Below are 17,821 nucleotides of genomic sequence, written 5' to 3'. Positions count from 1 at the left end.
TCCCACACATCAAAGACCTCAACAATTAAAATAGGGTTCAAGGGCATCATGTTCCTACGGGAAATGGTTCCTAATTTCTGGCATCGTTCACAAGTAACGCAGTAACTGTGGGAGTCTTTAAACAACGAAGGCCAATAGAATCCACACTGCAATATCTTAGCAGCAGTTTTCTTAGCACTAAAGTGACCCCCACAAGCATGATCATGACAAAAGGAAATAATACTGGACTGGTCACTCTCAGGTATACATCTCCTAATAATCTGGTCTGGACAATATTTAAACAAATAAGGATAATCCCAAAGCAAGTGCTTAACCTCAGCTAAAAATCTAGAACGATCTTGTTTACCCCAATGTTGGGGAATTCGACCAGTAACAAGATAGTTCACTATATTCTCATACCAAGGTAATTGGGTAACAAAGAACAATTGTTCATCAGGAAAGCTATCCCTTATAGGAAGGGAATCATCTGGGGAACTAACAACTAGCCTAGACAAGTGATCTGCTACAACATTTTCGGCACCCTTTTTGTCTCTAATGTCTGGAGAAAACTCTTGCAACAACAGAATCCACCTAATCAATCTAGGTTTAGTATCCTTCTTAGACAAAAGATATTTTAAAGCAGCATGATCATAGATATATGATGATCTTAGAACCTAAGAGATAGGGTCTAAACTTGTCTAAGGCAAACACAATGGCTAATAGTTCCTTCTCGGTAGTGGTATAGTTCAACTGGGCATCATTCAGAGTTTTGCTAGCATAGTAAATCACATGAAGTAACTTATTTTCTCGCTGACCTAGCACAACACCAATAGCATAATCTGAAGCATCACACATGATCTCAAAGGGTAGGTTCCAGTTGGGTGCCTGGACTATGGGGGGTAGTGAGTAATGACTTAAGCTTCTCAAAAGCCTCTAAACAAGCATCATCAAAGACAAACTTAACATCTTTTGCAAGCAAATTGCAAAGAGGTCTAGACATCAAGCTAAAATCCTTAATGAAACGACGATAAAAACCAGCATGCCCTAAGAATGACCTAATATCTCTTACGGTTTTTGGGACCGGTAAAGTTTTAATAAGGTCAACTTTGGCTCTATCTACCTCTATACCCTTTGAAGATACAATATGCCCTAGAACAATTCTGAACGAACCATAAAGTGACATTTCTCCCAATTAAGCACTAAATTCTTTTCCTTACACCTAGTCAAAACTAATGACAAATGATGCAAGCACTCATCGAAAGACGAACCAAACACTGAAAAATCATCCATAAAGACCTCTAAGAACCGTTCTACCATGTCAGAAAATATGCTCATCATGCAACGCTGAAAAGTCGCAGGGGCATTACATAGCCCGAAAGGCATGCGTCTATACGCAAAGGTACCAAAGGGACAGGTAAAAGTGGTTTTCTCCTGGTCTTCTGGGGCAATAACGATCTGATTATATCCAGAGTAGCCATCTAAAAAGCAGTAGTGACTATGTCCAGCTAATCTCTCTAGCATCTGGTCGATGAAGGGAAGGGGAAAGTGGTCCTTCCTAGTGACCTTGTTCAATTTCCTATAGTCAATACAAACACGCCAACCCGTGGTCACTCGGGTCGGGATTAACTCATTGTTATCATTCTGGACTACAGTAATACCAGATTTCTTGGGAACAACCTGAACGGGGCTGACCCACTTACTGTCTGAAATAGGGTAGATAATGCCTGCATCTAATAGCTTAAGAACCTCAGTTCGAACTACTTCTTTCATATTGGGGTTTAGTCGACGTTGCATCTCCCTAGAAGGTTTGGTGTCTTCCTCTAAATAGATCTGATGCATACAAACAGTAGGACTTATACCCTTAATGTCTGCTATGGTCCACCCTAAAGCTTCCTTGTTGTTTTGAAGGACGGTTACTAGCCTACTTTCCTGATCTCTATCCAAGTCGGAAGAAACAATCACAGGTAAAGTCTCAGACGGGCCTAAAAACACATACTTCAGGGTATCTGGCAATGGTTTTAGGTCCAACTTAGGAGGCTCTTCTAAAGAAGGAACTAGGGTAGACTTAGAAACTGGTAGTGGTTCGAACTTAGGTTTCCATCCATTACTAGTATCTAACAAAGGGGTTGAATCTAACAAAGCATTCACCTCATTAATCACCTTATCATCATCAAAATCAATCCCAAAGTGAGCTAGGCATTTCTCTAATGGATCTTCTAACAAAGTGTTTGGTAATGACTCCTCGACTAATGTTCCTATCATGTTCACCTCTTCTATATTCGAGTCATCTAGTTCAGGGTAGCTTACTAATATTAAAAATGTTCAGCTCAATAGTCATATTACCAAAAGACAAATTCATAATACCATTTCGACAGTTAATGATCGCATTGGATGTAGCTAAAAACGGGCGACCTAAAATCACTGGTATTTGGTTCTCTGGGTCAGGGACAGGTTGGGTATCTAGGATAACAAAATCCACCGGATATTAAACTTGTCGACCTCTATGAGAACATCCTCGATCACACCACGAGGAATTTTGGACCTATCAGCTAACTGAAGTGTCATCTGTGTAGGTTTCATCTCACCAAGTCCTAGCTTAAGGTACACATGGTATGGCAGTAAGTTCACACTGGCTCCTAAGTCAAGCAACGCTTTCTCAACACGGTACTTACCTATTGTACAAGCAATGGTAGGGGACCCTGGGTCTTTATACTTAGGAGTAGTGGTATTCTGAATAATAGAACTCACATGACTAGCTATGAAGGCTTTCTTCTGGACACTGAGCTTACGCTTTCGCGTACACAAGTCCTTAAGGAACTTGGCATAAGAGGGAATCTGCCTAATTGCATCTAATAATGGAAGGTTGATATTAACCTGCTTAAAAACCTCCAATATATCATTAAAGTTGGACTCCCTCTTAGTCGGAACTAGCAGCTGGGGGAACGGGGCTCTGGGAACAAAGCCGGGCTCATCAGGACCCTCATTGGTCTCTTTGGAGACTCTATCAGTCTCCTCATTTTCTGGCTCATAAGGGTGAACTACAGCATGTTCACTTTCAGGTATGTCGACCTTATTATCAACTTTCTTTCCACTCCTAAGGGTTGTAACAGAGTTCACATGATTGTACGATTTCTCTCCTCTAGGGTTAGGATCAGTATGACTAGGGAACCTTCCTTCTTCTCTCTCATTGATAAACTTAGCTATTTGGCCGACTTGAAGCTCTAATTTAGCAAAAGACTGGGCACTATTCTTAAAATTCTGTTTGGTTTCCTCTTGAAAATTACCCTGGCTTTTTACTAACATTTCCTGGCTTTGTGATAGCATCTCCTGGCTCTTCCTTAATATACTAAGGGTTTCCTCTAAGCTAGTTATTCTATTCTCAGATGGGTTCTGGGTCTGACCTGAAGAGTTCTTAGTATAACCAAAACCTGGGGGAGGCTGAGAATTACTAGACTGGCCTTGATTATGGCCCTTAGACCAAGAGAAATTAGGATGGTTTCTCCAACCAGGGTTGTAGGTCTCTGAGTAGGGGTCAAACTTCTGACGGTTTTCAAACCTAGCATTGTTATAGACAACATGAGCTTGCTCTTCACTAACCTGACCTTCCCAGAATGAGTTATCGGGCTCTATTCCACAACTAGAGACTTGAGAGGCTCTATTAGGTTCAACAAGGGACTTATTTTTAGATTGACGCATTTCCAATGCTTCTAACCTTCTAGATAAAGCAGCAAACTTAGCATCTGACGCAAAACTCGTATCTACCATATTGGTGCTACTTCTATTGACCAAAAGTCTTTTGGGGGTTCAACACAAGACTCCCACTGTTGGGATTTTTCAGCGATAGATCCTAAGAAGGTAAAAGCATCATCAACATTTTTACTAGTGAACTCACCAGCGCACATAGACTCGACCATGGCTTTGGTCGAATAGTCTAAACCATTATAAATAATCTCTACAAGTTTCATCTTATCAAATCCATGGTGAGGACACTGGGATAAGAGATCATTGAATCTCTCTAAAAACCTATAAAGATATTCTCCCTCTTGTTGCATACTAGCACTAATTTTCTGCCTAACATCTGCAGTTTTATGCTTAGGGTAGAATTTCATATAGAAAGCAGCAATAAGTTCCTGCCATGTTTCAATGGATTCAGATGGTAGGTTGTTTAGCCAGGTCTTGGCTTTATCTCTCAAGGAAAAGGGAAACATCTTAAGTTTCAAGACCTCATCAGTAAGGTCTTTTATTCTAATTGTCCCACAAATTTCCTCAAAGTCTCTAATATGAAAATAAGGGTTCTCATCATCCTTTCCTAAGTATATAGGGATCATCTGAAGAATACTAGGTTTTATCTCGAAATTAGCCGTAGTGGCTGGCAATTTAATGCACGAAGCTCGGTTGGACCTAGTTGGGAACATGTAATCTTTCAAAGTTTCCATCAGTGGCACAGCAGAAGTACTAGGGTTACTTTCCTCACGAAGAGATAGGTTCTCAAACTGAAGTTTCCAAAAACGGGGCTCTCAAAAGAAGAGTCTTCGAGCTCCCCGCTTCCACAAGAAGATCTTTTTGGCTCGTCACTAATCAAACGGCCAAAATTATCTCTTTTCCAAGCACGCTCTGTAAAGAAATCGAGCGCTCTTGGCATACACAAACAAAAATCCTAAGGAAGGGAGGTTCTAAGCAAACACACAGCAGGCCGACTCCACCAAATCAAACCTAAAAATTTCTAGAAAACAAAAAGCATGATGGCTCCACTTAGATTGTTTCTAGAATAGCTTCTAATCCTTCGAAAAGGAATTCGTTACAATCTGAGCAAATTCTCTGGAATCAGTACGAGTCAAAGTGAGTTGAATAGAGGCGAGGGAAGCTCAGTGGAGATTTCATACCCAAGGCCTCACCGGTATTCAAGGAGGCGCAGTCACGCACTCAACTCACAGAAACCATCCTGAACTTCGAAGTATGCTCAAAAGAGTAACCAATATTTTTTGAATGACTGTCGTTCTATTCAAAATTTTAGGCTTAGGTTCGCGTTTGGTTTCGTTTTCCTAAGGCGGGCAAGAAGAGAACGGTGATGAAATCCGAAGCCTTATCTTGTATGGCCAGTCCTTGCCCTTTACTAGGAATTTAAAGCAACTGGTTCAGTCCTCAACATATAATCACCTTAAGGCATACAGTAAACCCGCTTGCAGGAGATTCGCGTGTGTTTCGAAAGACTTACCTCCTGTACCAGACGCGCGAAGAACCGCTGAAGTCGACTCGGGCCACGACTCCTATGTCGTGTACGAACCCGAGGGGCCGAGACGATATTGTAATCGTCGTCCTTCCCTGCAAACAGTTTGTATTTAAGGGTACCCTTCCGTAGGGTTAAAAAAATTGTCCAAATGTCCAAAGTCCAGAGTAAAGTGCAAAAATATTACAAAAATTTCATAATACAATTCTAAAAAAAAATTAAAAATAATAATAATAAAACTAAATCCTAAAAAATTATTTGTCTTCTTTTTTTCTTTTCTTTTAGCTTTGAGCTTTGTTCCAAGTCCTTAGTGTCCAATCTTTAAACCTGCAAATCAAAGACACAAACAAAGAAACGTAAAGAGGAACAAATGAAAATAATAAAAAATAATAAAAACCTAAAAATTCTACCTAAGCACAAATCCGCGTCGGCGGCGCCAAAAATTTGATGTATTTTCAAATGGTTGTAGTGATAGTGGTAAAAATGGGTTCTTTTCAGATTTGTGAAGGGAATAAAATTTTTAGATTTTTTTTTAAAACTTAAGAATGTAGCAAAATTAAATAGCAAAGTGATGTGAAATTTTATGGACAAATAGGGGTTTAAGATTCCACCATTCAACAATACTTATATGATCTAATATTTTTTTTTACTATGCAATTTAAATAATTGGTTTGATTCAAAATATTTCCAAAAGCAGATTTCCAAAATATCAAATGTTAATCACAAGTATAATGCATCAAGAGTCTAAAACTAAGCATGCATTATCAAGGGAAAACACAGTTAATTAATAAAAATCATTTAATTCATTTTTATCAATGCAATTAATCACATAAAAATATTGCATAAAAAAATAGAGATTACCACATAATTATTGTGAGAATGGCTTCCTCTGTCACCCATGGGATTGGGTTTAGCTACTCATGATGAAAAACCTCTCAAAATATTTCATTGATGCTCAAAAGTGTTTTACAATGGAGAGAAAGACAAGAAAATGATATAAAACAGGATTATGCGGTCCACAGAAGGCGTCGAGAATCAAAGATAGAGATGAAGTGTTGTTGTCGTTGGAAAACTATGAACCACAGATGACAGTCGTTGTCTTTGTTGGTAAACGACTGCCTTTGGTAGTCTGTTCTTCCTCTTCTTCTTCCTCCTCGAGCAGCAGCAGCAACAGAACCAGAATCTCTGCAACTTCAATTTTCTTGCTCTATAGTGCTCTAAACCTCTCCCAATTCTCTCTCTCCTCTTCTATGAGTCCCCAACACTCTATATATACTCCACAGGATCAAGAAGTCTCGCTATAACTCGAGATAATTCTCTCTTAACTCGGTTTGATGAAAAAATATTCTGGGAATATTTTCTTCCCAGATTTAGCTTCTCACGCGTAGATTTCCATCTTGGTCACTCTATAAATGTTTACACACGACCCACAATGTTGCTAGAGCCCTCATGCATGAGAAGAACACGCTCAAATCTTCTCCAATCCCGTGTCCAACCCGTGTTTCCCTGTTTTGCATTCCGTGAATTATCCAGCTAATTCTGGCCAAATTTGATCGAACCAAAAGCCCAAAACTTGTTTGCTAGGACATATCACAACTTCCTACCAAAAATCAGCCATTGAATCGCCCTAGAACACGTTCAAAAATTCCAACAAAACATCTGCCAGTTGATAGTATTTTTTTTCCCGCCAATTTTTGGTTTTTGAATTTGGGAAGAAGATGTCCTCTCCCTAACCAGAACTGGGGTGCGAATAGCAGCTGCCTTGGGGGTGACCTGGGGGTGCTCCGTGCAACTTTTCGAGCCGAATTTTCCAACAATAATTATTTTCCAAAAATACCTACAAACACACAAAACACCATAATAAGGACGAAAACAAGTACTAACAATACGAAACATTGAGGACAAATTAGACACATAAATGCATCTATCAGCTCACAAACAAGTTCGCGGACTTAAGGCAACCGACAGAGTTTTCCAAACTCAGCAGAAAATCTCGGCAAAGAGACTTCCGCCAGTTCGCGGACTAGGTTCGCGGACTAAACACGCAAACGAGTTTTTGGAAAAGCCCAGCAGAAATTCTCGTAAGAGAACTTCCGTCAGTTCGCGGACTTGGCAAAGCCAATCCCTCCAGTTTCTCTCAATCAACAAAGTTCGAAAACTTCAGAATAAGGAATACATGGTTATGTAATCTAAACTCTCATTTCAATCATTGAGACATTCTCAGAGGACGTTATATATCCGTTATTCACAGACTGTTTCATGTCAGAGCAATTCTCAAAGTAATTGAAATTTTTCATGACTTTCGTCACTAGGTGAAGATAAACTTGATCAAAGCGAAACGCTTTACCAACACACGATCGAAATGTCAAATGTGTATGATCCATTCTATATAGCATACGACTTTTTGTCTCATAAGAAGTAGGAGATACAATAGGTAGACTTTTGAGTGATAGATAAGTTCAAGTCTCCACATACATTTTTATTGATGAAGTTCCACGGTTCCTTGAGTATATCTTTGTCGTTGTATGATGAATCGCCATGAAGACCTTGATCTCAACTACACTTTTATATCCTAGTCCGAGACTTAGCTATGTAGACTAGAAATCAAGACTCATAGTTTTGATCACTAACATTGACGAACATGCTTGATATAGCAACGCATGCAAGGTCGACCGAGCTATGCTCTAACAATAGTTATTGCCAATATTTTTCATCTTGCAATGTTTTTAGATTTATTTATTTAAATTCTAAAGTTTATTTGGAAGATGATTTTGCAGTATTAATCTTTATTGGTTTCATATATTGCAAAAATTAATGGGACATGTGTGTTTACGTCCGTGAACTATGATTATCCCATATATGTTAAAAGTTAAGTCTATTATATGTCATTATGCAAATATTGATGGAAGATAGAATGAATTTTTGATAACAAGGATTAAATCTATGAAATCATTATGCAAATATTGATGAAAATAGAATGAATCTTTGAATATTCCGCAGTATTGATCTTTCCCTGATCCACTTCTTTGTAAGTATTGTGCAGCTCCGTAAATTCTCTTATGTTGAGCATTTCCAATTAAATTAATCATGGGTTCTCTTGTGGTTAATTTAATTGAGTTTTCTGGATACAAATTCATGTTTCATGTAATTTGTTAATGTCCAAATAAATCCTTCTTTTCTTGTAAACGTAAGGTCGCTCTTGTTGTTCTTTCGGGAATGACATTTTATGAGGGAGAGTTCTTAATTGAACTTGTGCTTAATTTCTAAATCTTTGTGGAGAGTGCCGCTGTGGAATATTGTAGGAGTTATCTTGTATCTTTATAAACTCCTTGATGAATACACTAAGTTTCGACTATGTGAAATCATCGACACAAAGTTGATATGTTCTCTTTTAGTCATGAAGTATCTCTATGAGAATTTCATTATGATCCCACTATTTTTCGTAGCTTTGCCAATTTATATTGACAAAAAGGGGGAGAATTAATGTGTAGTTCACACTACAAATACATATGGTTTACGGATCTTTATGTAAGGGGGAGTAGTTTTCATTGTGAGATGAAGTATTGACTAAGGGGGAGTGATACATATCACCATAGTATTGTTGTCAAAGTTGTGATGCAATTGGACTTTGATGATGTGTAATAATATTATGCCACTGTATGACAATGCGAAAACATCTTGTTTTTATACATTCTTATAGCTATAGATCCTCAACAACTGTGATGCTGAGTTGAACACGTTCAGAATCACTGGAGTACTTGGAAGTAACAAAGATTTCGAGTAATGTTGAAGAACCAAGGAAATCAAACATTTGGATGAGAAGTTACAAAGTTTATTCATTTTGTAATCCATATGTATTTATAGTTTAGTCACAAAAATTGACAAAGGGGGAGATTATTAGAGCACTGCTCGGTCAAACCCGCAAGCGTTGCTATCTCAAGCTTGTTTGTCAAGTTTAGTTGCCAAAACTATAAGTTTTAATTTCTAGTCTACTTATATCTAAGTCTCGGATTAGGATAGGAAGTGTAGTTGAGCTTTAGACTTCACGACGTTCATCAATAGGAGATGAAGAACTACTAAGGGGATCTTGTGGAAATTCATCAACAAAAGGTATGTGGAGACTTGAAATCATCTATCACTCAAAATTTTATCTGCTCTATCTCCTATTTGAGACAAAAGTTGTATAGCTATATAGACTTCGATTATACACATTTGATATTTCGAGCTCAGTTTAACTCGCTTACATATTTCTCGAAATATGTGTTGGTAAGTTTTCGCTTTAACCAAGTTCATCTTATATTCTTGACGAAAGTCAAAAGATGATCATGTGAAAATCGCCTGGTAACATCTTACATGATTTGTGTGAGATAGTCATTTGATGTAGACTCGGAATATCTCGTATTGATCATCCGATCACTTGAAAATTGCTTTGAAGCTAATAGTTTGTGCGAGACAGTTATTCTCGTCTTGTAAGAATGTTTCAATGATTGAACTTGGAGTTTAGAACAATTAACCATGGTTGGATATAGCACAATATGCGTACTTGTATGCTAACTGTTCCAAGTTATTCCAAGTCTGGGAACCATAGTATGCATACCCGTATGCGTACTGGTTGGTTTAATGGAAGTCCGAGAACTTAACATGCATAATCGTACGCGTACTGGCGTAAGCTCAAAGTTCCGGGATTTAACTGAGTTTGGAAGGTATGCGTACCCGTTCGCATACTGGCGAACCCAAACTTAGTCCGACCACTTAGGTATGCGTACCCGTTTGCATACTTGAGTAGGTTATGTTATAAAATCGGTTTGTTCATGAACCAATACATTTATATATTAATTAATGCAATCTTTTGCAAACCGTGACTATAATGTTCATGAATTGATTCGAGTGAATCAAAACCGATTTTGCTTCAATTGTGTCTTGTATACTTCTATGAAAATATAAACAATTGAACAACTCTAGAACTAGTTTCATTTGAGTCATTTGAACTAGTTGTAATTGAGATGAACAAGGTTGATATGAAAGTGTTCAGATGGATAACTTCGATTAACTACTGTTGAGCCAACAAAGTGTACACGTTTAGGTACTCATATCTAAATGAAGTAACTTTTCATTTGTGTGTAACAAGCTAAGTTCGATCTAACGATTGAAAGATATTAGCTTGAATCTAATCAGGTTTTCATATAATGGTGAATATTGAATGCTTTGTTACCAAGTAACATTAATTGCAAACCCTGATTTGAAGACTATATAAAGGAGAACTCTAGCAACTGGGAAACCTAATCCCCACACCTCATGCGTGATATTAGTTACGACTGGAGACGATTCTCCTTTAACCTAGGTTTTTCTAAAACCATTATAGGTTAGCGACTTGAAGACTTCATTGGGATTGTGAAGCCATGCCCAACTATTTTCTCTATAGTTGCGTGTTTTGATCTGGCTTCTTTCTATTGTATTGAGTACTATCTTCTCTAAGATTAGCTCGAGATTTATTCTCCGATAGGCAAGATAAAAAGTAGTCACAAAACATCTTCGTCTCATCGTTTGTGATTCAACAATATCTTGTTTCGCTACCATACGATTAAGATTATTGTGAGGTGATTGATATTAGTAGGCTGTTCTTCGGGAATATAAGTACGGTGTATCAATTGGTTCATGTTCACCTTGATTTATCAAAAGACGGAACAAAACTCATAGGTATTTTTGTAGAAGACTTATTTATCTATTCAATAGACTTTTCTGTGTGAGACAGATTGTTTTATCAAGTCTTCAACTTTGGGTCGTAGCAGCTCTTAGTTGTGGGTGAGATCAGCTAAGGGAATCAAGTGCGTAAAGTCTTGCTGGGATTCAGAAATGTAAGGAGCGCAACTGTACCTTGATTAGTGTGAGATTGGTTAGGTCTCAACTACATTACAGTCCGAAGATAAATTGTAGTAGGCTAGTATCTGTAGCGGCTTAATACAGTATGGTGTTCAAATCTGGACTAGGTCCCGGGGTTTTTATGCACTTGCGATTTCCTCGTTAACAAAACTTCTGGTGTCTGTGTTATTTATTTTCCGCATTATATTTTCTATATAATTGAAATATCACAGGTTGTGAGTAAGTTCAATCAATTGTGAATCCGACCTTTGGTTGTTGATTGAATTTATTGACACTTGGTTATTGGTTTTTGATACCGTCCAAGTTGTTTCTTATATTAATCAGGCTCACGGATTTCTATCTGTTTTATTTGATGATTACATTAAGCAATAGAGATATAAATCTTGGATATATTTCTTGATTGAGCTCGCTTTATTAGTTGGTGCTCTCAGAATTATATTGGAGTTAGTCCATACAGATTGCCTAAACGAAATATTGGGTGTGGTTGTTAGGTATGAAAGGTTTCATTAAAACTCTATATTTCCCATTGTGATGTATGTCAGTGGAATAAATCAAAATCAATCTCTCCTCCGGGTCTCCTCCAACCCTTTCATATTCCTGACGATGTTTGTCTCGATGTTTCTATGGGTTTTATCGATGACTTACCTCCTTCACAACGTCGGATTCAATAATGGTAGTCGTTGACCGTCTTTCCAAGTATGCACAATTTAGTGCACTTTCTCATCCATACAATGCATCTGTGGTTTCCGATGTGTTTGTACGGGATATCGTTCGTCTTCATGGGATGCTTCGTACCATCGTAAGTGTTCGTGATCCTATCCTTTTAAGTAATTTTTGGGAAACTTTTATTTCTTCGCACAACACACAACTTTGTCGGAGTTCAGCCTATTATCCTTAGACAAATACCCAAATGGAAGTAACAAATCGGACATTAAAATGTTAATCTCCGTTGTTTTTCTGGTTAGAAACCTCATGTCTGGTGTCGTCGGCTACCATTGAATAAATGGTGATATAACACTATGCACCACTCTATGATTAAAATGACTCCATTTGAGTCTTTATACAGCAGTCCACCCCCAACCGTTTCTGATTATTTGCCGGGTACAACTGCTGTTAATGTTGTCGACTTAACTTTAAAAGCTCAAGATCGCACTCTGCAATTTCTAAAATACCATCTACTGGCTGCTCAAGATTGTATGAAGTTATATACGAATGGACACCGCACGAAAAAGAGTTTTGTTGTAGTTTATTGGGTCTTTCTTCATCTACAACCTTATTGTCAAACCACAACCGCTATCCAATCTTATTCCAAACTCTCTCCACGATTTTATAGTCCTTTTCCTGTGTTATAATATATTGGCGTTGTTGATTATAAACTGGATTTACCTTCCCATAGTCGTATTCATCCATTTTTTTCATGTTTCACTCTTGAAACTAAAATTGGGAGCTCATGTGAATGTTGCTGATACCTTGCCTACAACTGCTGATCATTTTGAATGGGAACCTGAATAAATTCTCAAAATAGGGATGTTCAAATGTAATAATCGCGTTGTCACTCGATGTATAATTAAGTGGAAAGACCGTCATGTTGATGAAGCTACTTGGGAAGATGCTACTGAATTTCTGCTCCGTTTTCCTGACTTTGAGGCTTGGGGACAAGACTTGTATGCAAAATCCTGGGATGTTGCGACACCAACTTCATTTACTCGTTGTGTCCTTATTTACAGTCTTTTTAGAGTAGCCTTATTTAGATTCCGCTGAGTACTTCTTTATTTAGTTGTGATTGCTATAGTTAGAACTTGCTTGATTAATGGTTTCCTATACTATTTATAAACCTGTTGTAGAAATCTATTATTCATTCAATTCAATACAAAGTATTTTAAGGTGGATAATATCCAATCAAAAGATTAAAGGTGGTTGATCTCCAATCAATTGATCAATTTATCTATTTTTAGTTCTAGTAACCTAACAATTATCCAAGGAGTTTCTTGTTGGCTTTAATCCGCCCTAAAGTTCAAATAAGGAATTGTCTATAAGTTCTGCAACGAAAAAGTTGATGGTGTACTTGGTACCCTCCCCTCTTTAATGTGTAATACTAGAAATTAATTAATTTAAATATTGACACAACTTTGGTAGTTATAATAAAACCAAGGATACACCACATTCATCTATGAATGTTGTTGGATTGCTTCGATGATATAATGTAATTGTTTGACTTTCAATATTCTTATGTGTTTACAGTTTGGAGTCTTTGGACAATGTATGATAGGGTTGTCGTGCACAATATCGAATAAAGCAGAGAACCCATCTAGACTTGAAAGTTCATCAAGGTATCCAGAATTCGGCAATATCCATTTATGAGAATTACAAACACATGGGATGATCCGATGAGCAATGAACATAAATGAGAATTTAAAATAATCCATATGAATTGTCTATTTTTAATTATCAAAATTTTAAAAGAGCGGATTCATAATATCATAACTTGTTATAATAGAATATTTATCTGTAGAATAGTTACATCAATGTCCTAATACTCGTGTTCAAGTGTGTCCCCTCACCTCACCCCTCCCAAGGCAGCAGTCATTTAGTTTATCCTATTAATATCTCAAACATTTGTAAGATTTCATATATCAAAGATCTATGACGTAAAAGATAGTCCGACCGGTCTTCACAAAGGCCAAGTGAAGCCTTCAAAGTCGTAACCTAGTTATGTACTTCACGAAGAAAGCTAGGTATTTCGAGGATGACTCTAGTTGTAGCTAGTATACATCTTATAGGTGTTGAAATTCTACGTTGTAGAGAGTTATCTATCTATAATGACGAAACATGCTAGAATGCTTAAGTTTCGAGCAAATTTTCTTGTGATCAAAGCAAGTTCGTGAACTAGTTTCCATATTTAAGAATTACTTTGATCCCAAGCAAACTAAAGTTCTCAACATATATTGATTCCGAAGAATGGAAACCGTGTAAGCATGTGAGAAGTTTTCCTTGCAATACAAAAAGAATATGCACTTGTGTATTTGTCGATTAGGGAACCGTGCATAAAAGTTAGCTCACGAACACCCAAGATATGTTGGAGATCAATAACACCCAAAAAAAATACCAGTTCGCGAACTAAGAAAAGTGATTCGTGAACTCAATATATTTGAAGTGTCCAAGAACATTCCCAAAATTGCATAGTTCGTGAACATGCAAAATTTCAAAAAATATCGAGGAACACCTGGAAATTTCATAGTTCACAAATGGAAAAATCAGTTTATTAATACTTGTGCACCTTGGATTTCAGTAACATTAATAAATTGCATAGTTCGCAAACTGAAAATTCAGTGAAGAAAAGTGCAATTTGACGTTTTAAGGATTATAGTTCACAGACATAGTCTTTTTTAACAATAAATTTTATTCTCAACATCAAAAGTGATAGGACCTATGAACATACAATGCTTGAGTTCATATTTCAAGATTTGTCAAGTACAAGCTTGAATTCAAAACTTCTTCTTTATGATTCATCATATACTAAAGCCATATGACATTGTCTTTGAAGATAGAATGGTAGAAATAATGAGTAAATAAGACAGTCAGTCTTTACATATATTTGTTGATGAAGTTCTCACAGGTGTCTTCGTTGTTCTTCGGTCTTAAATCTTCAATGGTATTCAGTAATTTCTAGTACTCAACTATCACGCTCTAATTCTAGTATGAGACTGACTTTAATAGGCTATAAATCAACATACAGTTTTAGTCATCTAACATTGACAACAAGCTTGACATACCAATAGTTGTGGCTCAACCAAGCGTTGGTCTAATAGGGATCTTGATTTCAAAGAGTTGATACTTGATATTTTGGTCTTCTCCAGTTCGATGATTTGTATGGTGATATACTTTTCCAATTAGTTATAACATCAAACTTATAGTGAGAGTTTCTGGAATAATTCCTCAACTACCACGATCGTATCAATAGCACCACCACAAAGAATAACCACGGTTTTATTGACGGAACCATGGGTCTTCTTATAGCGATCAGAATAGCAACAAACGACAAGGGACAAAAAATTACTTATAGTCAAACTCACAAAACCTCGTCATTTCACCACAATCCAAATCGAAACACCATCGTACTTGCGAAATATGATCAATAAAATCAGAATGCGGCTGCAATCTACTCTGCATCATACCAACCACATTTATAAAGAGGCCAACCAGGCAACAGATGCATTAGCAAATCAAGCGGCAGGAAGAAGTCAACAAAAATCTAGTGGTAATGATACTTACTGAAAGAGAGGATATCTAAATTATTTTGGAAAGATTATGGAAATAACTGTTTAATACATTCTCATGAGAGAATATCCAAATCATTTTGAGAATAACTGTTTAATACAATAGATTCTCATGTTATAAAGTGTCCAAAAGTAGATGGCTAATTGCGATTGAAAGCAGTACACTGTACTTACAAAACAAACGGCACTCAATTACAGCTAGAAGTATTGACTATCAACCACTGTGTAAGAGCACTAACTAAAAAATCACGTTGTAAGAAAAATTAAAATTTGGGCCCTAACAATGTGAGGCTCTAGGCAATAGCCTAGCTGGCCTGGTCCATAAGATGGCTATGATCTGAGCCGCTCAATCATAGGGCCAGATGATCCACTCAAGCTGCTTACATACTGACACAACAATTTCAAATCAATTCATTTTGGTTACATTTATGGATGGAGGGGAAAAGTAGAGGAAACGGCTGTCTCGCAGTATTCTCAGTTTAGTTACCAGCTTTGGGCCTAATTTCGATACCTTGGATGATAAGGCCAGACTTCCAGTGACCACCCTTGATCTCTCTCAGAGACATCTGTACCTCAACGCCTTCACTGTTTTCCCCGCCATCGTTGTAGAAATGACCCATCTCAATCTCCATCCATCCATCGTTTCTCTCCTGTGGGAACTGTCCCTCCCACCTTGACATGGATGGAGCCGGCCTCAATATGTGACCAAACCTGCGCCTGATAAGTCCAATACGATGTGGTGCAACCTGCAATTGACGCCTACGACTACCATCAGGATCCAAGTATACTGGTCTCTCTCCACTAGCCCCACTGCTGCTGTTACCAGCTCCTCCAACGACTTTTACTTCAGCCTCTGCAGGTGGGTGATCAAATCCATACGCACCTTCCACAAACTTCAGTACCAGGTAGGCTCCATACAAGGTCTTATGGGACAACAATCGTGTTTGAAGCTTCCCATTGAATTCGAGCCAACATACGGATAGCAGTTCAGCCACCTCGGCAAACCTGCAAAATGGGTACAAAAGTAAGACCACTTCGTAAATTAAGAACAACAGTAATCAAAAAGAATGTGAAAAAGTGTATACCTGGATCCAGGGAATTCTGTCCACCTCCAGTACTTGGGTGTGTCTCCCCATATAATAAAGAGCTCCTTCGCTCCAAGCATGAAACATTTCTTCCCACTCGATTTCTCCAGTGCAAAGCTCTATAATAAACAAGAATCTTGAGTTAGAGCAAGTAGAAGTTCAGAATAACATGACCAACTTCTTGGTTTGGAGTTTCAGAGATTTCTGTACATAAGACAAGGTAGTTTCAACTATTCATTGTGGATCAGATCTTGAATTGACAGGTTGTTGAAGTTAAACTAACTAAATTCGAGTCAACATCAATACTGCCAACATCAAGATAGCAGTAAAGAATTTAGCCAAACGCAATCAATACTGCACTGCAAAACCTTTAAAAAGATCAAGTGCACTCCCACAACAGCTGATCAAATGTCTACAAATCAATCAGTGTTCCATCAATTCTATACCTAATCCTTCAAGAAGCTTTCAACACAACCTCGAAAGTGCACTACAAAAAGCTTACGCTACTTGTAGGTGGCCATATTTCATTCAGTTAAAATACAATAAAAAAAACAACGGAGAGAATGTTCGTCACATGTTCAACCTTTTTTTATATCCTAATCCTAAAGGCCTCCGCTCGTGAGTCTAAATTCAAATAATATAATATAAGAATCTGATCAGATCGCATTAGAAAATGTGATACAATGCCTAAATTGAAAATCAACAATAAAACATTCCATCTTAAATCAGATTCTGTAAAATCACATAAAATCTCCAAAATGGCAATAAATTGAGAAAGTAATTTCACCTTACGACCACCGTCGATGAGAAGAGGTTCATTACAAAGTCGGTAATACAATTCTTTCTTAGAAGAGAAATTAATCCCGGAAGAAGTAGCAGTAGAAGTAGAAGAATCAGCAGCAGGTGACGGAGACGGTGATGATGATGATGGTGACGGTGATGACGACGGTGGTGGAGAAGCTCTACCTATAATATCTTTATAATCAGATGGTAAGAATTCATCCCACAGAGCATCAGATTCAGCTGCAGATTTGAAAACAGATGAAACTAAACAAGATCTACAAGCATCTCTTGGAGATGTTAAAGATAAGATACTAGAAATACATCCTTCTGGTAAACTGTTAAAATCTGACTTATTCTCATGTTTCTCCATTTTTCTTTCTCTGATCTTTTCTTATGAATTTGCTCCTCTGATTATATAGGCGGCAGATTTCTTTCTTTCTGTGTCTTTTCAAAGTATATTTAATTTCTTTGTTTAAGATGAACGGGGACGAAAGGAGTTTTTATTACAGCTTTTATTAGCTTCGTGGCTAAGGTTCTAATCTTTTTTTGTGAGTGAGTCAGCCGTTGGCAAAAGTCGTGATTCTGCCGCG

General features: G+C 37.5%; 1 protein-coding gene across 1 annotated transcript; it reads right to left on the bottom strand.

Moving 5' to 3' along the window:
• Positions 1-15,478: 15,478 nt before the first annotated feature.
• Positions 15,479-17,780, bottom strand: LOC113296813 (F-box protein PP2-B10-like). Its single transcript, XM_026545162.1, has 3 exons — positions 17,236-17,780; positions 16,449-16,567; positions 15,479-16,368 (listed from the first exon to the last, which is right to left on the bottom strand). The coding sequence occupies exons 1-3, from the start codon at positions 17,599-17,601 to the stop codon at positions 15,843-15,845; spliced, it is 1,011 nt and encodes a 336-aa protein (XP_026400947.1). The 5' UTR covers positions 17,602-17,780; the 3' UTR covers positions 15,479-15,842.
• Between the last annotated feature and the right edge of the window lie 41 nt (positions 17,781-17,821).

Source organism: Papaver somniferum, chromosome 7 (genome assembly GCF_003573695.1).
Source record: "Papaver somniferum cultivar HN1 chromosome 7, ASM357369v1, whole genome shotgun sequence".
NCBI classification, from domain to species: domain Eukaryota; kingdom Viridiplantae; phylum Streptophyta; class Magnoliopsida; order Ranunculales; family Papaveraceae; genus Papaver; species Papaver somniferum.
The sequence above is the reverse complement of the archived record's forward strand: the minus strand, read 5'-3'. Positions and strand labels throughout refer to the sequence as shown.